A 23156-nucleotide genomic window follows, 5' to 3' on the forward strand; every position below is an offset into this window, starting at 1 on the left:
GTGGAGTGGGGCAGGAGGACCTTCGAATAGCACCAAGCGAGTCGGGGGCTTTATGCGATGAATCAAAGGTAATTAAAAATGTTTCGGGAGGGGGAGGGCACAAAGGATGTTATACATGCAGCTGCTTTGCCCGTCAACTGAGAAAAAAGTGCCGAGCCTCGCTAGTCCATCCGATTTTATTCGGGACACCCAGAAACGAGCAGCCTTCCAAGCCACAAATAGTAGTTTGAAGAAATTATTTCCAAAGGCCACAAACTGCAGACATGAAAAGCTCTCTCAGAAGGTTGCCGATGTGCCGAAATAGCCAAGAATCCTATTAGTACAGATGCCAGTGGCAGACTTATCTGCAGAAACTTATGTAAGGAAGCAGCTGCTGGTTTGATCATGAGGTAGTCTGGGAATAGCTGCTACTTAATCAATGTTTTGTGTAAAGGCAACCCGGGGAAAAAAATCACTTTTTAATACATGCAACATATTGAAGAAAGTTCTTCAAAGATAAAGAGCCTACCTAACTGAACTAAGGACTTTGGGTTTTTTCCCCCTCTTCCACTACCCAAAGCAATATAGGAGCTTTGGTTGAGGGAGGGGGACAGGGTTCTTATCCTGGTTTGTAATTAAGCTGGAAAGTGGCATGACTGCATATTTTTTTTTAAGCACCACCCCTGTGTTCTCTCTTCTTCTTCCCCCTGGAAACATCTCCTACTGCAAAATATAGGACATGGTAGCAGCACTCAGCATGGCTAAGCATCATGCCAGAAGGGCCCATCAGTGCTTGAGGCAAGACCCCCTTGGCTCAGATTCGCCCAGCAGGTAAAGCATGAAGCCACCTTTCTGATCTTCCCACAATGCCCCAAACTGGCACTTGGGCAGGCTATATTGTTAGAGTGCTAAAAGGGGTAGGTTTTCTGCTGACCACTGTAGTAGAACTGCCTGTGCCAACAGCTGCACCACCACCAGGTCTTCTGGTGTTCCAAGGTGTGCCAAGGTACAGGGTGCATTGAGTAGCCCTTTGCTGGGGGGGGGGGGGTAGAGTAGAGGCACACACCTGAAATGGTTTTGCATGGCACATCCCCTCCTAGTGGTGCAGCAGTAAAACTGCTAGCTTATTTGCAAAGCTAAGCAGGGTGCAGCATGGTTTCAAACTGAATGGGGCATCACATGTTGAGATTCCTGCATTGCAGGGGGTTGGACTCAGGGTCCCTTCTATGATTCGATGATCATCATGGTGCACATTCCCTCACCTCTGCTGAATTCCACTAGCTTCTGTTTGTAGAGGTGGGGAAACAGGCAACGAGGTACCATTGGGATGCGTGTTTTGCAGCTGCTGAAATCACTAGAGAAAAAGAGATGTGTGGTCGATGCTTTCGCCCTCCCCCATCAATCCTCCATAATAGCCTACTTCCACAGCCTAAGGTCAGGAATGTTTCAGTCTCCCTTTATAGGGCATGGTTGAACAGATGGGAGAAAAAGCATAGAAAGCGAACTTCATATGGAGTCAAACTACTGGTCCATCTAACACATTGCTATCTACATTGACTGGGATCTTAGAACCATCTTTTCCAGCCCTACTTAGGGATGGCAAGGACTGAAACTGGGACCTTCTGCATGCAAAGCATGTGTTCTACCACTGAGCTACTGCACCTTCTTCTGGCATTGAGCTGCCACATTCCTCTGTGCAAGGCCCATGCTCAGCAATGTCCAACAAAATCCCCTGTCCAATGCCTGAAGAAAAGTTAACAAGTTTTTCTTGTTGAGTCATTTTAAATGTTAGAAAAAGTGGCATGGGGATTAATTTCTGCATGGGGGGCAGGGAGATGGAAAGATGCACAGCATATATTTTTCACTGCTGGCATATATAGCCATGCAAGTTGCCATGTCTATGAGCTGGCCTATGAACGTACCAATGGAGGAAAGCATATTAGTCATAGATTCCCAATCCTATGAGCGGTAGGTTGTGGCCCCTTCCAAAAATGCTGTCCACATCAGACACAACAACTGGGTGGTGTTTTCACTGCCTGCTGGCTGTGCAAAGCCTACTAGCATGCTCTGGAGTACTCTAGGAAGCCACCTTGTGTGCCATGATCATGCCTAGTGTAGCAAAAGGCCTAGAATCTGTATTATGTATGGTATGCGTAATTGCATTTATATCTCACCTTTCCTCCAAGAAGAACAAGGCAGCATACAATGTATGTCTCTCTCCCATTTTAGCCTCACAAGTTAGGCTGAGAGCGAATGACTTTCCAAAGATCACATGGTGAGCTTCATATCTGAATGGAGATTTGAACCCTGGTCTCCCGAGTCTTAGTCTAGCCATGTTCTAGCCATTGTACCACACAGGTTCTCTGTCATCTGAAGTGGCCTCTGAGAGTGGTATCACTTCACAAGGCTCTGAATCAGACATGTGCAAGGAGGTCTTTTAGGAATCAATTTCTAGCTGCTATGATCCACGCTGGAGTTTGGGCAAAGACGATCAGGTGCATTCCACACTCCGCCAAAACTTTGCTTTGTGGAGTCGCTCACACTTTCCCACTCTTCAGTGTTGGAACGCAGACAGAATGGCCAGTATGAAGCAGTATCCAAGTAGTGCCCAATCAATTTTTATATGAGAGTTTAAGTGAAATGACAAATTTGGAACTCAAATTTATTTATTTATTCTATTATCTACCTTTCTAACCTGCTCAGGGCAGTTAGCAACAATTGTTGGAACTCCATCTAAAATTGCTTTAAAAAGGAAGGATGCTTGCCATGAGTCTTTTATGGATATAATGCCACTGCTAACCTAACTATGACCACAACTGAAGAAGTGTGCATGCACACGAAAGCTCATACCTAGAACTAACTTAGTTGGTCTTTAAGGTGCTACTGGAAGGAATTTTTTTATTTTGTTTTGACTATGGCAGACCAACACGGCTACCTATCTATAACTGGAAATATGACCACAACTGTGCTTGCCACTCTGTGAATGAACCAGTAGCTTTGACAGCAGAACCCTATAACTCTGAAGCAAACAACAACAACAACCAAGAATACAATTTTCTCTAAAAACAATAATGTAATGTTATCTTTTTATAGTTGGGGGGAAATCACCTGTGCTTTGTAGTTAATTATTGTAGAGCAAATGTTTGCTGAGTTCCAACACTCACATGGAACTCCTGTATAAGCAGAGGTTCCCTTATTCCCTCCTGAGCAAGGGAGAGCCAGACACACACAGAGGAAGTTTTCAATACTAAAGAGAATGGAAGCTTCAAGTGCACATTGGAGCCCTATGTGCAATGTGAGTTTCTGAAGTCAGAATCTGTTCTTCTTACTATCATTCTTTATAGTAAAGCTAACCTGTGGCAGTACTTACTCTGGGAACAGGGGATGTCTGGGTACCCTTCTTCTGGCCACTGGTCTCAGGCGTCAGGTCTCGGTGGTCCAACTGAAGGTGGCTTTCTAAGTCTTCGGCACTTTCAAATTTGACACTACACTCCGGGCACCTCAGGCTACCACAAGGTCTTTCGCTAACTTCCGGCGGGGTCATGCCCATGGACTGTCCATTAGTGCTCCTGGTCATGCATCCAGCACACAGGCCATACGGCAGACCGTTAACATCCAGCTTCACCAAGTCTTGCTTGTTCCTGAAGTCCTTCAAGCACAGAGCACACTTGTAGAATTTCTGCAAGGCCTGGCCATTGGGAGAAGATGCCGCAGAGTTCCCCGCCAATTTTTGCATATGGAATGTTCCGTGGATTTTCAGCTCGAGAGTCGAGGTGACCGTCTGCATGCAGACAACACAGCGGAATCCGGTGAGGGAGTTTCTGAGGTCGGGGTGCATCTGGCAATGCTCAATGAACTCCTCTTCGCTCTGCAGGGGCATTTTGCAGATCCGGCACGTCCCTGTATCCAAGCTCTTGCTGTGAGTTACTTTGTGCTCCGTAAGAGTCAGGAGGGATGGGAAGCGTTCCCCGCAAATGGGGCACATGTAATGCTTTGCTGGGCCTCGGTGGGTCTGCATGTGCTCCCGGAGGCCGTTCTCCGAGAAAAAGGTCCTTGAGCAGATGTTGCACTTGTGGCTCCCTTTGATGAACTCTGCTTTCTTCCTGGAACAGTCGTCCTCCCCTGGCCTGATGTTATGGTCCCTCAGACGGTGGTTCTGCAAAAGCACCTCCATCGTATAAGCCGCCCCACAGATATCGCAGCCGTACATGGGCTCTGAAGCATCCACATCATCCTCGCTAGCTTCGTGGCTGTTTGAAGTGTCTGGATTTTTCATCAACATGTTCTGGATATCGGCAGATTCTGCCTTCTTGCTAGCTGGCACGGTGCCATTGGCTGTTCCGTTCTCAGTGCTGGCATCAAAGACACAGTGCTTCTCCCGCAAATGTTTTTCAAGCAAGATGATGGCGTGGAAGGCTTTGCTGCAGAACTTGCAGTTGTACTTTTTGCTGTGGGTCGTGATGTGGCACTGCAGCTCCACTTCGGTGCTAAACGTCTCTCCACAGAAGATGCACTTGTGAGACTTTGCAGGGTTGCCCAGGTGACTGTGCTTCACGTGGATCTGGAGGTCCACCTCCTTCCGAAAATCCCAGTTGCAGGCTGTACACCGATACATCTTTTTCTCATTGCTGTGCTTCACTGCCAGGTGCACTTGGATAGATACCTTGGAGTCAAAAACCTCTTGGCAAAGGGTGCAGTGATACAACACAAAAGTATGCATGTCCAGCAAATGTTTCTGCAGATCGTCCACCGATGAAAACTGCTTGTCGCAACTCTCGCAGACATAATGAGTTGAGGTTGTCATATAGTGGACAGTGAGGTGCTGCAGGAGAGATTCCTGGGAATCAAAGTCTTCTTTGCACTGAGGGCATGACTGCTTCCTTAACAACAACTCCAAATGCAACTTCAAATGAGTCTGGAAGCTTTCAAAGCTGGAGAACTTCAGTTCACACTGGTTACACGGGTACTCACCGTTCGAAACTGAATTGACGCTGGCAGAAAGCCGCTGCCTTTTGGGGGAAGACACTTCAACATCAGAAGAAACTGGACTCTGCTCACCTTTGGACTTTTTGTTGTGTGCCAGTGGAATGTTCTTATGGTTTTCTTTGATGTGTTTCGTTAGCTTGAGAATAGAGCCAAAAATGGGCGAGTTTGTGCAATACGGGCAGGAATATACCTCCATAAAAGACTGTGATGGCTGAACAACAGGGGAATCCAATTTGGAGTTTCCTATGTTGCAGTGAGTTTGCTGGATGTGCTCAGTCAGAGAGGCTTCGGTCAGGAAGCCCATGGAGCACTGGTTGCAAAAGAAGGCATTGTTACCGTCTTGCGTTGTGGCCCCTGGCCCGCAGTGAGCAATGCGGATGTGTTCCTGCAGGCTGTTGATGTCCGCAAACATCTCTGGACAATAGTTGCAGTGGAAGGCCGAAATGTTGCTGAACTGCATCATGGGATACGCGTGGTTTTTATGCACCTTCCTCACGTGTTCGTTCAGGTTATACAACGTGGGCATGGATTCAAGGCAAATCTGGCACGTGTGGCTTTGCTGAGGTTTGTCCACATGGATGGTTTTGAGGTGGATCTCCAAGACGGCGAGGCTATTGAAATCGCGCTTGGTGCAGTACGGGCAGCTGTAGGAGACTTTTGACCAGGACTGGCCCTCTTCTCTCTCCAGGGACCTCATCTTCTTTTGACCTCTCAAGGGTTTCAGAGTCGAGTCGGGAGTGGAGCCCCGCTCCACCGAAGCACTGGAATCCGGCGTGGCACTGCTCATGGAGGCCACGCTGCCCAAGACAGGGTCGGGGCTGATGCTGTGGTTGCTGGAATCAGGCTGCCGGTGGCTATCCAAGTGGCAATAGACCTCCTCCACTGAAGAGAACTGCTCTGGACACATGGGGCACTTGTGTTTCTTGTTGGCGTGGGCTTGGTGGATGTGGGATAGCAGGGAGTTCTCGTCGGCAAACACCTCAGGGCAATGGATGCACTGCAGGTCGGCCTTCTCGGAGAGCTGCGGGTGGCGCGTCATGACGTGCTTCTCCAGCTCCTCGGTCTGGCTGAAGGTCTCCTCGCAGTAGTCGCACATGAAGTCGTCCTTCTTGCCGTCCCTCTCGCTCTTGGCCAGGTGCTCCTTGTTCTTCTTGTGGGCCTGCATGTGGCTCTGCAGGGAGCTGGTAGAGGAGAAGCCCCGCTTGCAGACCGTGCACTTGAAGGGTTTGCTGGAGCTGTGCGTCTTCAAGTGGATCTTGAGGTGGTCGCTGCGAGAGAAGGCCGCTTCGCACTCGTGGCAGTGGTACTTCTTGTCCCCTGTGTGCAGCTTGATGTGCCGGTCCCTGCTCCTCTTGTGCTTGAAAAGCCGGCTGCAGTAGGTGCATTTGAAAGGTAGCTTGTCGCTGTGGATCTGCTCGTGCCTTTTAAGGTAGCTCAGGCGAATGAAGGACTTATCGCAAAACTGACAGGGATACGGCAGGCCGGTCCCCCCTTCCTCCTCCCCGATGCCGAGATCACACCCATCTCCTATCATCTGAGTGGGTGATGCAACGTCTTTGCTGGAGGGAGATGAAGCCACCCAGGAGAGTTGTGGGTCGTCATCGCCATCTGTAATGGGAAAGCAGAAAGGAGATTAAAAACAATTCCCAGTGCATCTGTGAAAATAGGGACAAAGCCGTTCAACAACACTATGGCCCTTCTGCTACTACAGCGTTTAAAAGAGAGAGGAAGAAAGCAGAAGAGGGAAAGATTCAATTGCAGAACAAAAACAAAACTGAAAGAACCAGCGCACGCCACAAATGCCTCCTGAATCTTAACAGGATGTTGGAGCAAAAGAGAAAATGCAGATTAAGTCTGCTGCACAAATCTATTCTTTTTAAAGTAAAATAAACAAATATGCCAAATACAGAGCATCCGTTATTAATGTTAAGCAATTTCTCCTTCCTCCACCCCCCTCGCAAGTCCCCCAAGCAGGTTTAACACCTGTCTACTGTATTGCCAAGCAATAAACAGCGAGTCAAGAAAACAAAGCGCAACATGCCTCAGAGCGATACAAACATTTCTAAGAGCTGCTGCGTTAAGTGCTTGTACGTGAGCATTTTTCAACACATACTTGTCGGAACGGTTTTCAAATAATACGGCCTGGAAAAAAAAATCCGTTCCGGCCCTGCCTCAAAATGGGAAAGGCTACACGGGAGCAGTTAACAACCAGAGAATCTCCCTCTCTCAAACACACAGAGAGAGAGAGAGAGAATCATTCAATAGTATTGTGACATAAACAAGATGGATTTCCCCAAAGCCCACTTGCACCTGAAACAAAACTGAAATCAATGGTCAGAGGCTGGAAAAGGTAAGGTGTCAGGTGGCTTTTAAACCACCAATTAAAAACAAAAGGCACCCTCCCCCTCGTCGGGTGGGCAGCATTCTGCACTGTGCACCCAACTCTAAAGGTGCTTCCATGCAGTCAGAGTCAGCCTGGCTCCAGCACCAATTTCATGCCATGTGTGTGCCTGCCAACTCTGCAGCAAGACGGAAGATACTTCCTTGGCAGCAGGGAAGGGAAAGCAGTTCCACATCGTAGCTCAGAGCCTCTGGGCCTGGCAGTGCCACGGCTTTGGAGGGGGGCACCTCCACCATATTGTGGGGGGGGGAGGTGGGGGCTGAGCTATTGGTTTTGCCAATTTTAGATTTGCAAAGATCTTTTTCCCCTTGCACACGCACACAGTTCAACTCAGAGTGCCAGGAATAAAGGATTGATTTTCTTACACAGCTGCTTTTCCCTACAAATTCATTGCAGCTGTTTTGATCCCTCTTCATTTTCACATCTTCCACAAATGCAAACATGGATGGTAACAGCTGCTGGTCCTTCCCCACCTCTCTGTGAGCATCTACTGAAAGGCCCCCCAATTTATTGCTAACACTCAGCCACTTGTAGTTGACCCCAGTGCTACTGAACTTTTCCAGCCACTTGGTATATTTTGCTTGATTCTTAGTCCATAACTTTTTGGAGACCTGAACAGAAGTCTGCTCTGTCAGTAGCTCCCTTACCTCTGCAAGTAGGTTGCCCCTCCTCTACCATGCAAAGAGTGCACCAAAGTCCTCTGCAAATGGGTCCAAGGAACAGACTGGAAGGACCTAGTGCCACAGAACTGCTGAAGCTAAGCAGGTTTCGACCTGGTCAGCCCTGGGATGGGAGACCACTAAGGGCATCCCTTTCAGAGTGGGTCATAAAATGCAACATTTTAAATGATGAAATTTTTTTAAAAAGGTTGTGCCCTCAAACATGGCTACCTGGGCCTCACCAAAAATCCCAGTACAATAAAAAGGTTTGCGTATGCTAATAATGTGTGTGCACAGGTGCAAATTTAGAAATCATCTTTGTAGTTTTAAAATAACTACAGTAAAGCTCCCCTTAGCAAGGAAGACTGAAACCAGGTGACTTGTCTGACTACTCAGTCTGTTATCCAGGTGGGCAACTTCAGGGTCCCCCATGCTTCTTTCTCATAAATGTTATTAGCCAGTTAAATAAATAAATGAATAAATGCACCTGCAGAGGGCTGGGAAAGGCGGGATAGAGGGTTCCCTCCTTCCTCTGCAGCCTGTAGAGTACCTACCGTGAGTGCAGAAGAGGATCAAAGCACCCACATGTGATTCAATGCCCATACACAAAATTCCTTATAACCAACATCTACCAGGCTACTGTTGAAATGCAAGGCTGATAAGATATATTTCATATGAATATATCTCAGACAGCTCGTATGCTTAATTATCTGAGGACCCTTTCTGTTCTGTGCAACCCCCTCAGATATTTACTAAAATATGTTTACTCTGGATTTCTTATTAATCTAATCACATTCGGTATGACAGGGAGGCCCATCAACTACTGCCCTTGTCTGGCATCTTTGCTGAAGATTAAGGCCTAGCCCTATTACCTAAACCTTGGGCTTGCACTTAACATTAATCTAATCTTTTTCCAACTTTATTGCAAAAAAAAAGATTGTTGGATTTTAGTCCGCCTTACCTCCTTTTCACTCAATTCCTTTTTACTGCCAGTACCTATTGTAAACTGCTTTTGGCATAGCTCCATCAAAAAGCTGTATAACATTGCTTGGCTTGGGGTTTTTGTTTTTTTATGAAGCAAATTAAGAATAAGGTGCGCTCTCTTGCGCACATGCCATAGAAAGATCTGGTAAGTGTTCAATAGATATTTTTTAAAAAAATTTACTTTTAAAATTCATTACCTACCTCCACCCCCACCCTCAGCCTATGATCATACCTTGTGCAGATGAGAAATTAAACCTAACTCTGCAGATTGTAAATCAACGGCACTCCCTTGCCCTGGACAGCCTCTGTCTTGATCTCACGCCAGCTACAATCACAGGGGGCCTTTCTCACCAAGCAAGAAAGGGGGAGGCTGCCTCCCCCCCCCCCAAGGACTTGAATTAATGGGCTCTTCTGACTGGAAGGATTCAGCTGGCTGCTTGCTCCCTGGATTACATTCAGCAGGGAAGGACCAGCAAACCGCTGCACACACTAATTCCCAGCTCATGCCAGCTGGGCTCCTCAAGGGGGATGCAGGCAAACGGGGGGAGGGGGGCCAGGGAGGCACAAGGGGGCTTTTAAACTAGGGCAACAAATGGCGAATTGGCTCTCAATGTGTTTCCGTATTTTTAAAATATTACTCCACCGTAATATTATTAGAACAACAGGAGTCCATCGAGCCATCACTTAAAAATACAAGAACGGCAAGAACTTAGGGCTGTACATTTGCAAAACACTTTAAAATGCCTTGCTCTTAAAACACAGCGATTGCTTTAAAGCAGCCATGAGTCTGCCAGAGCAATTTTATGCACGTTTACTCAGAAATAAGTCCTATGGGGTTCACTCCCAGGAAAGTGTGCCAAGGACTGCGACCTGCAAGGAGCTGGCCACTGAGGAAACTAAATCTTGGGAGAGTTGGGGTTCAGTCACCGTGGCTCAGAGCCAAAGCAGGTGGCTAGCAAAGCAACAGAATCTTCTGACATGGTTGTGTTCTGTTAGGAATTACTCAGGAATAGACTGGCCTCCAATCCAGTCTTTAAATGAATAAGAGCCCAGTGTAAAAATTTGGTGGCAAGATCCCCTTGCTTTCCATCTGCACCATGTTTCCAGTCAAGGCCAGCTGTTTGCAATGCTTTCAGACTTGGGCACACCTTTAACACCAACCTTCAACTACAGAACCCACTATTAATTTCTTTTTCCTCCTGCTTTATCCTCTAAGTACATCTTAAACAAGGAAAGTAACAAAAATGGCAGTGTACAATCTGCTTTATGTCACTTAAGAGTCTCCAACCAACCAGTTGAATATCAGTGATCTAAAACAGCCTGTTGTCTTCCAGAATTTAACAGCCACTATCCCTGACGATTGGCCGTGTTGTATCAGGAAGTTTTTAATGTTTGATTATGTTTTTATATGGGTGTTGTATTACCATTAATTATTAATTAATATTGATAATGGAAGGTGCTGGTAGGAGTACCTATAACAGGTACAGCGGTACCTCTGGATGTGAACGGGATCTGTTCCGGAGCCCCGTTTGCATCCAGAAGCGAACGCAACCCACATCTGCGAGTCGCGATTTGCCGCTTCCGCGCATGCGTGTGACATCATTTTGACCATCTGCGCATGCGTAAGCAGCAAAACCCGGAAGTAACATGCTCCATTACTTCCAGGTCACCGCAGCACACAACCTGAAAATACTTATCCCAAAGCTACTTCAACCCGCGGTATGACTGTATTTCTATACCCTCCTTCAAATAAAATAGCCAGGGAGGTCTACATTTAAAAAAATACAAGATACACTGAAGAGTACAAAATATTGAACAAAGCAGTAAACACAAAAAGCAAAAGACATTTTGAAAACAGCGTTCAAACAACTAATAAGCTTAGGGAAATAACACCCAAACACCGCAATGCACCAGGTAAGCCTGTCTAGAAAGAGAATTAGTGTACCGTGATCAAGGCGCCCCTGTTCCTGGTAGCCACCCACCATACCTAAAAAGGTGTAAATACCTAACAGGTAAGCACACATGGAAACAAGCAGCCCTTGGTCCTCAGCCATGGAGGGCTTTAAAATAGGGGTAGGGTACCATTTTTCTGCCAACAGAAAAACTCCCTTTGAAGTTGCACACTAGGGTGGGTGGGTAGGGCCAGATTTCCAATGGAAAGGTCCAGACAAATGTGAGTCGGCCCACAGTCCAGAAGGCCACATGCAGCCCTTTAGTCACAGATTCTCAGCCATGGCTTTAAAAGGTCAACAACAGCACTTTGAATTAGGAGTGAGATATGTATTGAAGAGTGTTGTAGCTGGCCTAGTATATTGCAAGGAAGGACATGAGAAAAGCCTTGCTGGATCAGAACAAAAGCCCATCTTGTTCTTCACCAACCTGTTCTCACAGTGCCAACCAGATGCCTCTAGGAAGTGCAACAATGCCTCTGTCCACTTATGAATCCTGGTAACTGGTACCGAGGTAGAACATAGCCAGTGATAACCTTATCCTCCATTAATTTGTCTGATCCTCTGATCCTCTTTTAAAGTCGCCCAAGTTTGTTGGTGGCCATCACAACGTATTGTGGGAGTGAGTTCCACAGTTTAACACTGCACTGTGTGAAGAAGTACTTCCTTTTGTCTGTCCTGAAGCTTCCAACATTCAGATTCATTGGGTGGCTCCCAATTCTGGTATAGGGAGAAAAAAATATCTCTATCCACTTTCCCCCCACACCATGCGCCAGTAAGAGTGATACTGTTAAATTCAGATGAGGTTTCTTTTCCAATGGAATAATGATTCCACATTAATGCAATCAAAGGAATGAAGCAGAATAAGGGGTGGGGGTGGGGGTGGGAATCGCTTCTCCAAAAGGAGATTAAAGTCATTAAAAGTGGCTAATCCTGCAGAGTGGGACTATTTGAAAACAGAGGAATCATGTGATTGGTGGAAGGCCTTTGTCATCAACCACAGGCTAGCATCAGCAAGTATGAAAAAGGGGAAGGAAATTCAATAAAGGTTTAATTAGGAGGGTGGGTGAAGAACACTAAGCAGGTTTGTGAATGCAAACCTTCTTGAGGATAGATGTGCAGGTCACAGTGCTTCTACGAAGGAACTCAATAATCAATCACGAAACAGAGCAGTCATTTAGCAACTTAATGCTCAGTGCATTTTACATGCTGGCGTGCATTCATCTTCATCACTGAGGAACTAATTCCAGAAGGGATGAATCCCATAAATGCATTTCTTTATCTAATAAGAGCAATTTGGCCCAAATTGTCATATAAGTTACACATGTGCAACATTTATCTTTCAGATTAACGTTGACTCTGAACAAAAACCTACGCAGGAACCAATGAGGACCATGCACTGAATATGACATGGTCTGCTTTCCTAACATAATAAGGACAGACATGAACGGTTGCTAAGACTCTCTGGTTGTTTGAGTCAGTTGGATGTTCTGTTTTCGCTACCCAAATATTGGGTCAAATGGGAAAATCTAATTGCTGTCTTTGCCACAGTTCAGCTTTGCTTGCTTTAGGATGGAACTGTTCATTTATGTTATTTAAGGGCTTGTTTTGTAATTTTTGCATATTGTAATTTTCTATTTCCTTTTATATGTTTTTATTTCATGGAGAGTGAGGGTTATAAATACTTAGTTAATTAATTAATGCACTTACCACCACCACCCAGGAGAGTGGGCAGCAGTGTAATTTTCCAAAGCAATGCAGGCTTCAGCCAGATTTAGAGAATTGTAGCCCTTACCTCACTTAGGACCTTTCTGCAACCAGCATTTTCAGTGGATCCAATTCTTTCTTGGATTATCAAGCTACTTGGCTGAAGACTGTGCAAACTTTACCAGATTCTCTACCTAGAGCTGTAGTGCCAACGGGGAAAGGGAGTTCCCCTTCAGCGATGTTTAGTTATCACTTGACAGTAAAAGTATTTTAATGGCTCTATTGGTTTTACGGGTTTTAAGGGATACAGGTGGCGCTGTGGGTTAAACCACAGAGCCTAGGACTTGCCGATCAGAAGGTCGGCGGTTTGAATCCCCGTGATGGGGTGAGCTCCCATTGCTTGGTCGCAGCTCCTGCCAACCTAGCAGTTTGAAAGCACGTCAAAGTGCAAGTAGATAAATAGGTACCACTCCGGCAGGAAGGTAAACGGCGTTTCCGTGCGCTGCTCTGGTTCACCAGAAGCGGCTTAGTCATGCTGGCCACATGACCCGGAAGCTGTACGCAGGCTCCTTCAGCCAATAAAGCGAGATGAGCACCACATCCTTAGAGTCGGCCACGACTGGACCTAATGGTCAGGGGTCCCTTTACCCTTTACCTTTAATGGTTTTACAGATGACCAGGCAGAAGAACTTCTATAACACTGGACAAGAGTTTGAATGTTTCAAGCCACCAATATCCCACAGCTGACTGAATTCTAATATGCAGATACGCAAGCTGAATGGAAATGTAACATATGTGATATTATTTGCAATGGGGAGGAACAAGGAAAGGCAATGTTACCAGTGGTTCAACCCAACTTTGGATTGTGTTACAAGGACTCTGATTAAAATCAAATGCACTGCTGGATAAACCTTCACACCACATAAGGTGTCTGACGACACCACTCTGCCGTGTGAATTAATGCAAATCATGTTTGCACAAACCAAATGTTTAAGCTTCCATGTTTTAAATTAAGTGTAACACTGGTGTGTTTTCTGTTTACTGTTTTAAATAAATTTGCATTGTCTATTCATGGTTCCCCTTCCAACTTTAGATTCACAGTGGTACCTCGGGTTACGTACTTAATTCATTCTGGAGGTCTGTTCTTCACCTGAAACTGTTCTTAACCTGAGGTACCACTTTAGCTAACGGGGCCTCCCACTGCCACACAATTTCTGTTTTCATCCTGAAGCAAAGTTCTAAACCCGAGGTACTACTTCCAGGTTAGCGGAGTCTGTAACCTGAAGCATCTGTAACCCGAGGTACCACTGTATTGTGATTACTCAGTGGTCTGGGACTAGAAACAGCTTGATTAAGAGACTAAGTCTTTAACAGGCTTCAGATATCAACATGGGGGGGGCACGAGGAGTCTGGCAGTGCCTCCAAGTGGCTCTGCATGTGACAAACCCCCCCCCCCCCGATTCAGAGGCAATGTGCCTGTGAGAATGCCAGTTCCTGGGGAGACAGAACAAGGGGAGAATTATTGGTGTGCTTCCTGGGGGCATATGGTTGTCCCTCTATGTGGAAGAGAATGCTGACCTAGATGAACCTTTGATTTATTTGATTTATATACCTCCCTTCATCGAAAGATCTAAGGGTGGTCCACTTGCATCAGTTTCAGACATCATGGCATACTTCTACATTTGCATGCAAAAGGTCGCAAATTCAATCCCTGGCATCTCCAGGAGACATGTTAAGGTTATGTTTCTTAAATCTGTTTATCACTTCCCACTAAAAACTCTCAAAGTAGTTTACAAGGAAATAAAACACACCATAATAAAATTACTAAAAAGGATTTAACAATATTGCATTCTTATTCTTATTATTTACACTTTCTGCACTCAGGCCTCTCAAAACAACTTAGACAGTAAAAATAAACAACAGAAGACAATGACGTAACTAACTACCCTCCCAGTTAAAAACCGTAAGCCTGGGTAAATCAGAAAGTTTTCGCTTGGTGCCTAAAAATGCGATAGTGATGGCGCCAGGAGTGCTTCCCTGGGGAGAGCATTCCACAGTTGGGGAGGTCCCACTGAAAATGTCTAAACTAATGTCACCATCCTCTGTACTTCCCTTGGAGAGGGCACACAAAGAAGGGCCTCAAATGATGAACATGGTATCTGGGTTGATTCAAGTGGGGAGAGATAATATCTGCCAAAAGGTCTAGTGTCAAAATGATGACAATGTTGGTACCAGGCAGATCCAGTAGGAGGAAGATCCAGTGGCAGGCCTTAAGACTATGTAGAGCTTCTGCAAATCAGTACAGACAACACTGGGCTAGATAGACCAAACAGCCTGACCTAGTGTAAGGGAACTCTTATGTTCCAAAGTCATACCTTTAGTAATTTATTTCACTATATTACTCATCCTCTCCTGTGGACTATTAAGAGGCTTTAAACACACGACACCACACACACAGGAAAGGGCCAGACTGACAGATCCTTCGTCTGCAGACCAGATTTCCTGGTTACTTTTGACTCCGCAGCTATATCTTATTAAGAGTGGAAAAAATGACAGCTACTCATAGGAAACAATGTAGAAATCCAGGATTTTATCACTGCAGCAATTTGGCAGCAAGGTTCCACTTCCAACATCGCCAAGTACAAGCAAAAACAGAAGTTCATGCTCTTCTCAGGTCTTGTGTAAAGAGGAAAATGTGGAATCTTTGAAAATGAATCCTGTTCTAGTAGAGGAGAGATAGATTGGGACTAGGTGGACATTCCATATCCATATTGTGTGCAACAGAGGGGTTGAAGCTGAGAGTTACTCACACCAGCCCTTCAATACAGTCCATGTGTGTTATTTTCTCTCTACTGCAGGATTTTGGAGGGGAAGGGAAGAATAGCGTCTTGTAAAGATTAGCCCTGTAAAGTAACATAAATGCAATCTGCACTTCAAAACCCCAGCACTGCAGATTGGAAAGTGGGCAAGATAGTGATTAACAACATTCCCTGTGATGCTGCCCACTAGAAATATCCCCACATATTAATTAGTAAAACTGACATTATTGTCTCCCTCCTTCCTAAGCTTGCAGTGCATGTAACTACCCTGCTTTGGAAGATAGGAATCTGCCATAAGGCCAGTTAGACTATCTACTGATCTAGTCCACTATTGTCTGCTGTTGACTTACAGTGTTTCTCCAGGTGGTATTCTTTCCCATCACCTGATCCTTTTCTAGGTGGAAATGCCAAGGACTGAACTTGGGTCCTTGTGCCTGCAAAGCAGGTGTTCCACCACTAAACTATGATTCTATCCATTCCCACATTATGATCTCCATGTTTCAGATGGGAGCTGAAGTTGACAATGGCATACAAAAACTCCCTAATAAATCACTATCACCTCCTTGACCTCCTATCACATAACACGCCATCAAAGATGCATGTATCTGCTGCACACTTACAGGAGGTGGGAATGCAAAGTAAGACTAGAACAATTATACAGAATATACAGATGTTGCAAGTGTATAACCATCTCGCTAACCACTTCCATGGGCAGTAGCCTGTCAATGCAAGGATTTCTGCTTACACAATGGAATTTCCCTTCTTCTCCCCTGTGCTTGCCCCATGTCCTCCCCAGAGGTTTGTGGAAACCCCCAGAACAAATTTAGGGGGCACATGGGAGAGGGGAATATGTTGTATTTCACAAGCAGAGATCCTTGTGCTGATGGAACAAGATAGTTGGATGCCGCCACATGTCTCTAAGTTGCCTGAAATAATAACAGCTGTGCTGAAAACAGACAGTACAGCAAAAGATTTCCCTACAAAATATATCAGGTTGCAGCAAAGGTTAAATACGGTGAATCTGCCAACTCCAACACCTTCTCCAAAACTTAAAAACAAATCAAAAGCCACTGTTCAATTGAATGTAGACAAGGCTGTTGTACATCCACTCGCATGTAGGCACCTTGTGCCTTTTAGCATTCTGTGCAAACTGGACAACCCTAATCAATCTAGAAACCAGCGTATGTGTGTTAGTCCAGTCAGTTTCTCTCTTCCTCTTTCTGAATTCCACAGTTATACTTTTTTAAAAAAAATCAAGGAAAAACCTTCCCCACAATTAAATTTGTTCAATGAATACCTCAAGGTATTTATCTGCATAAAGCTTATCTGCAAAACTAGGTAGGTTGCATTTAGTGTTAGTAATACTCAGAGCTAATCTACTGAAATTAATGGACATGACTGACTTAGGCCCACTAATTTCAATGGATCTGCTCTGAGTAGAATTTAGTTGCTACAACCTGTATTACTCTGGACTGCAGCTTTATCTTATAGGCTTAGAAATTCAGACCTTCACAAACGGGGGGGGGGGGGTGTGTCTCAAATCCCCTCATTCTCACACCCTAACCTGTTTTGCACATAACGATAAGCCAAACTATGGATTACTAAGAGCAAGGAAGTTAGCTTGTGGAGAAATAGAAAGCCTGGGCTGCTTCAGTCCAGTTCCGCTGCCACCACACTTGATTTGACTTAGTGTTCCATTCAAACCTGGGCTCATGGTTTGTCCCACTTCAAACAAACCATTAACTTGGCTTGCTGGGATGGGACAAACCATAAGCCCAGGTTCACACATCATTGCTAAACTAGTCCACGTCTTGCTTCGTTCTGGGCAGAACCATACCAGCAGGATGTGGAGAGAGTAGCAAAGTGTCTGCAATTTGCTCTCCAGGCCCCAACACACTTCCTTGCTTGTGGCACTGCTATGTGCAAATTAGGCCATTCAATACAATAGCCCCCTTTTCCTTCCTAAGGAAAAAGATTGCATTGTGAGTAATGATTCACTGAATGCCAATGTGGAGGGGCAATATGGTGTCTTGTAAACAAGTCATGGAAGTCATAGGGATAGGAAAGCCGCTTAGTCCCATACCAGACCTTTGGCCAACCAGCTCAGCATTGTCTACCCTGACCAGCAGTAGCTCTCCAGGGCTTCAGTCAGAAACCCGTCACACCCCTACTTAGAAATGGAAGACCTTGTGGGACCTTGTGCCTGTAAATCCATATGTAAATTCAGTGGATAGAGTAATAATGCAATTGACTAAAACCCATATGCTTAATCATTCAAAATTTCTTTAATTTGTTTGCCATCTTATTTTTTTACCTACCAGCAACACAGTAAGGCTGCAACCAGATTAAATGACTTTTGATTGACTAATCATATGCATTTTAGCCAATTAAATTATCACTCTATCCATTGAATTTGTGCCTGTGTTAAAGAGAAACAGGAGGATAGCTCTTTAATAATATCAATTGCCATCTGCAGTTTTAAGTTTTTGTATTTAAAAAAATAAAGAAAAATAAATCTACCACTTTTATCAGGGATAGCACTGTACTCAATTAAAAGGTTTGTTTTATGTATTTATTCTTGGCATTTAAAAGAACTTATATGCCGCCTGTTCCAAGGCAGCCTGAACAGGCTGGTTTGTTTGTTTTTTTAAAAGCCTGATAGTTCCAGTTAGCATGCAAATAAAATATACATTGCATTGCAATCCTACACAAGTTTCCCCAGGGCGTGAATCCATTGAACACAGCGGGGCTGATTTCTGAGTAATGCACATGATTCTGTAGTTAATCAATTAATCTAACCGATAAATTGATTACATTTTGCAGCCCTGATACAGATATAAATATAAAAGTTAAGTCACAATCTGTGTGCAATTATCCTGCAAAAATCAATCTTATTTAGCAAGCATCACACTGCAATAAAATGACTCAGAGAGGGGTGGAGGAGAAAAGTTTTATGTTAGATCTAGGAATAAACTAAATGCTTTCAGGGTTGAATCACTGTTTTCGTGCACTCCCTTTGGAACAGCAGCAGACACTATATTCTGCTGTGCATCGTGGACTTGGGACTGCAAACAGCTGCACCCTAATTACATGTAAAGTGTACCAAAACATTCCTTTTATCACAGACTGTAAATCTGTTAGCATCTGTCTCTCCTTTGTTTCTTCCACAAGATACAAGCTTGTTTCTACATTTTTCTCACCTGTAGCGGTGATTAAAATTCATTATAAATGAAAGGAGTGAACACTAAAACAAGTTCCTCTGTGTACAGTTCTAAACTCAAATTAGAAACAGCTGTTTGCTAATTCATGCAGTGATGTTTTGTCGTGCTCTGTGAATCAATAATAACTCAGCCGATTTCGATGGAATTCTTCTAGGCTTATCCACATATTATTGCTGTTGTTGTTATTGTTATTCCTCACCCATTTCCTCCACTAACACACATGTGAGCAACTCGGTGATTCTTTTTTTGCTTGTTTTTCTTCCTTTCATTTTGCAAAAGGGTCAGCAACTCAGCCTCTATGCCTGCCAGCACGTTGGTAGAAAACAGTGTGCCACTCAATGGCATCACCGAGAAGACATGGAACTTCTCACAAATATTTATGTGCTAACCATGTGCCCATCACCGGGATAGGCAGGAATGGCGGAGTGGACAGAGGACCAAGCTGTTTCTGAGGGTGGAGCACTCTGCATAGACACACATGGAGCCAAAGCAAACCCCTCTACGTGGACTCTTGCGTTAGCAAAACAGGTCAGTTCTTAATGTTGTGCAACAGAGGAATCCAGAGCAACAGTTGCACTAGTGGAAACTCAAAAAGTAACAGATTGTGCAATATATTGTGCAACAAAGTTAACAGCAACAATAACATTCTGCTAGTGCAACATGTAGCTAAATGACTTTATTAAGCACTACTTTGGATACAGAACTTACTGTGATATCCCCTGGGAACTCCTCAGTGCCCAGGGGAGGGCAGGAGGGTGGATTTGCTCCCACGTGTCAGGACTTTCCACCTCCCATGCATGAGCTGAACAGAACTTTCTTGGGATATGGAAAGGGTACCCCCGGAAACCCAACTACAAGAAGATTCAGCTTCTTGAACTAGGGGAGGATAAGATACACTACAACCCGTTTTTATCAGTTGCACTTGTGATATTTTTACATTTCTATGCCACCTTTATCTTCCAAGGATATCAAGGTGCTGTACATATGTTATCCTTCTCCCCATTTCATCCTCACAACGTCCCTGTGAGCTAAGAGATGGTGACTGGCCTAAGTTCACCCAATAAACGTCATGGCTGAATGGGGATTTGAACCCTTTTCTCCCATGTCCTAGTCCAACACTCTCGCCATTACACCACACTGGCCACACGTTGAGTTCCTTGTGGTTTCTCATCCAAGGGTCTGCTTAGCTTCAGCAATGGATGTTGCATGTCACATGCTCCCAGGCCATTTGGTAGGGCACAGCTAGCCACATCTTAATGAAGCGCATTGTCAGCCATGCGCACTACCCCTTGTGGGCATTGTTACCTCTTGATTGATCCCAGCATGCTTACCACTGCTACTAAAACTTTCATTTGTTGCCAAGTATATGCTAATTGCTGTAGTTAGTATCATTTTTAATTAAGTACAAGTAATTAAAAAAACCTGACTATCTTACATTAACCATTAAGACACTCCAACACAGCCAATTCTGCATCATGTGCATTTTGCACTTAGTGGTGCATCAGGGTTGTAAGGTGATCAAAAGTACTCTGGCATAATCAAAGGAAGCTTATCATCCTGTTGACCTTTGCAGATATACCCTAAGAATTGTACTGGGTTGCCTGATGTCAAGGGCATCCCCCGACCAAAGAAATACACGCAGCAGATAGTTAACTCACTATTGTCAAAGATAACATAGCCATTTCTGCAGCTCTGGAAAACTACACACATCAATCTAGCACCGTCAAGTATTCCCAGGTCTGCACTCTATGGAGCAGTTGCAGCAACAGGGGACCATTTTCTCTCCATCAGTTTATTTGCATTCCCCTGATGGGCTGCGCACACGCACCCACAGACTATGCCTACATAAAAACTTCCTCCGCTCATCCTTTTTCAATCCACTGCTGGTTCGGGGAGAGAGTGGTGCATAAGAAAGTGAGGAAGCACTTGGCCCTCACTTGCCTGGCTTGCCTCTTTTTCCTCTTCTTCCAACCAGTCCTGTGCTCCACCTTGCATCTCTGAAGCTTCCCCTGCCTCCAACCTTTGCCTCCTAGCCAATATAGGTCCCCCTCTTCTGAGTCAGACTCCAGTTGCTCTTCCTCTGGAGTACATTCATCAGTATCCTTCAAGTCTTCAACATCTAATCACAGGTGCAGTTTGTGAGTTTGGACCTGTTGCACCAAAAACCAGGTGAAGTCATGCCAAGGTAACATTTTGGTTCACTGTTTTGATCCAAAATGGCACCAGGCATACAAACATTAATAAAGACACCTCTCTCTCTCTCTCTCTCTCTCTCTCTCTCTCTCACACACACACACACACACCCTTGAGAATCCTTATGTTATGTTTGACGACAATCTCTCAAGAGGTGGCCAAGCCAAAGTCACATTTTGGTCCACCATCGTGATTCAAAATAGTGCCTGATGTCCAAATGGCAGTGAAGTCTTCCACTTCCACCTCAGAAATTCTCCTGCCAAATTTAGCAACAATATATTGAGAGGGGGCCAAACCTATGCCCTAAAAGGGGCAAAGTACTGCCAAAGCGATGTTTTGGGTCGCCATCTTGGGAACCTTCATGTCAAGTTTGGTGATGGTATCTCAAAAGGCATCCAGACACATAGACAAACAAACCACTTTCAAAAATATGTTGCCTTGGATGTATGTACCACCCAATCCAGTCTGGAGTTGGTATGGGAATATGAACTTTAAAAGAAAATAGCCTAAATTCCCCCTCTTATTAACCCAGAACAGAGAGAACAGGCTCTGGGGTGGGGCAGAGCATAGAACAGATTATGCCTGAAAGGTGAAAACAAGGACTGCCTGCTTGCTTAGGAAAGCTTTACACTCCTGATGTATGGATCTGTTACCTGCTTCTTTAGGAACAGCATCTGTCACTTTTAATGAGAGATTGGTTTTTTAAAAGAAAAAATGCCACCAAAAACAAACAAACAGAAATCCCTGACACCTGTTAAAAGACCTCCTTTCTTCTTGAATCAGCACTTGGCTTGCAAGAGGTGTGTACTATCAGAGGCCTTTCATGTATAAGCAGCAATGACCTGATGCCTGTGATCTGAAGACTCATCTTGCATCGCACAACAAAACACTTTGTAGAAAAGACAAGTTCCTTCTTCCAACAGATCTCTGGCCTTTTCTCCCTTTTTGTTTTTGACGGGAGGAACCAATAAATCGCAAAGGCTCCTCTGACAGGAATTTTATCCTTCTTCTTCTTCTTTCCAAAGGTGGATGAGCTCAAGTGACAAGTACAATCTTTCTTCTGATGACACTGCATCCTCATTATAATACCAGTGAAGTCTGTGCAACAATCATTCCCAGATGAATCAGGCTTATTCAGAGCCTTTTTCATGGTACCTACAAGGGAGGTACCGTTTGGCTCAATGGACTGCATGGCAGATGATGAAGCAGGGGTCCAGGGCCCTGCTCACATCTTGTCTGAGGTAATTTACACATTGCACATAGCAGTGGGTCTAGCCAACACACAGGGGACCCTGCTAATTGCCATATATACCGGTGTATATGTGTGTGTGTGTGTGTGTGTACACACACACACACACACACACACACACACATATATATATATATACAGAGAGAGAGAGAGAGCGCAAGCAGATACATCCAGCCTTGAAATTTGGGGATTTAAAGTATTATAATATTCTTGCCTAACAACCAGGCCTGTGTGCGTATAGGAACAGAATGACTTATAAGAATGTGGCACATACAAAAATGTGGTATTTCTCCCTGACTAGAAGATGCAGAATAATGTATGGAAATCTACATCCCTATAGGGGCATAATTCTGATTTATATTTTCTTTTGTATATCAGAAAGTCAATCCTTAAAAAACTGGGGTTAGAAATAGCAAAGGCCACAGTGGCTTTATATTTTTTTCATTCTGCCCCCCCCCCCAAGTCTTCTTTATCCAAAATATGACTATGGAGCACATTTGCCTTTAGAAAATGCAGTGGCAATGCCCATTAATTTATAGACACATTCATGAGGACTAGAAACTTGATTTAACAACAACAGAACAGACTCTCAGGATGGTAAAAGAGAAGAAGAGCTGTAAGACCTGTAAGAGCTGTAAGAGCTGTCTGACAGTGCAACAAACTGTTTTGGGAGGTGGTGGGCTCTCCTTTGCTGGAGACACCTAAGCCGAGGATGGATGGCTATCTGTTAGGAATACTATAGCTGCATCCTGAACCACTGATCCTGTATTGAGCAGAGGATTTGGATTAGATGACTCTATGCTTCTATAGCAACCATATAAATCCCGCCTCAGACAGCATGTCTCCAAGCTGTGCATTTCTCCCAGGAAGAATACCAAGGAACACAATTGTGCATCCCCCTACAAGTTAATTCCCCAACCCTCAGCACACCTAATGGAATAGCCCAGTAATGGAGAAGCTTTTTGGACAGAAGGTAGGAAAGGGGAAGATGACCCATATTTTCTGGAGC

General features: G+C 44.7%; 1 protein-coding gene across 3 annotated transcripts in view; it reads right to left on the bottom strand.

Annotated features, from left to right (window-relative positions):
- ZNF423 (zinc finger protein 423) overlaps window positions 1–23156 on the bottom strand; it is a 336467-nt gene that overhangs the window by 141630 nt on the left and 171681 nt on the right. For all 3 annotated transcript variants that reach the window (XM_081870154.1, XM_081870153.1, XM_081870155.1), the window contains one exon: window positions 3350–6573. In XM_081870154.1, the coding sequence (XP_081726280.1) occupies window positions 3350–6573 (3224 nt within the window). The remainder of the gene's footprint in view (window positions 1–3349; window positions 6574–23156) is intronic.

This window comes from Podarcis erhardii, assembly GCF_964252035.2.
Source record: "Podarcis erhardii genome assembly, chromosome: 7".
In the NCBI taxonomy this organism is placed as follows: domain Eukaryota; kingdom Metazoa; phylum Chordata; class Lepidosauria; order Squamata; family Lacertidae; genus Podarcis; species Podarcis erhardii.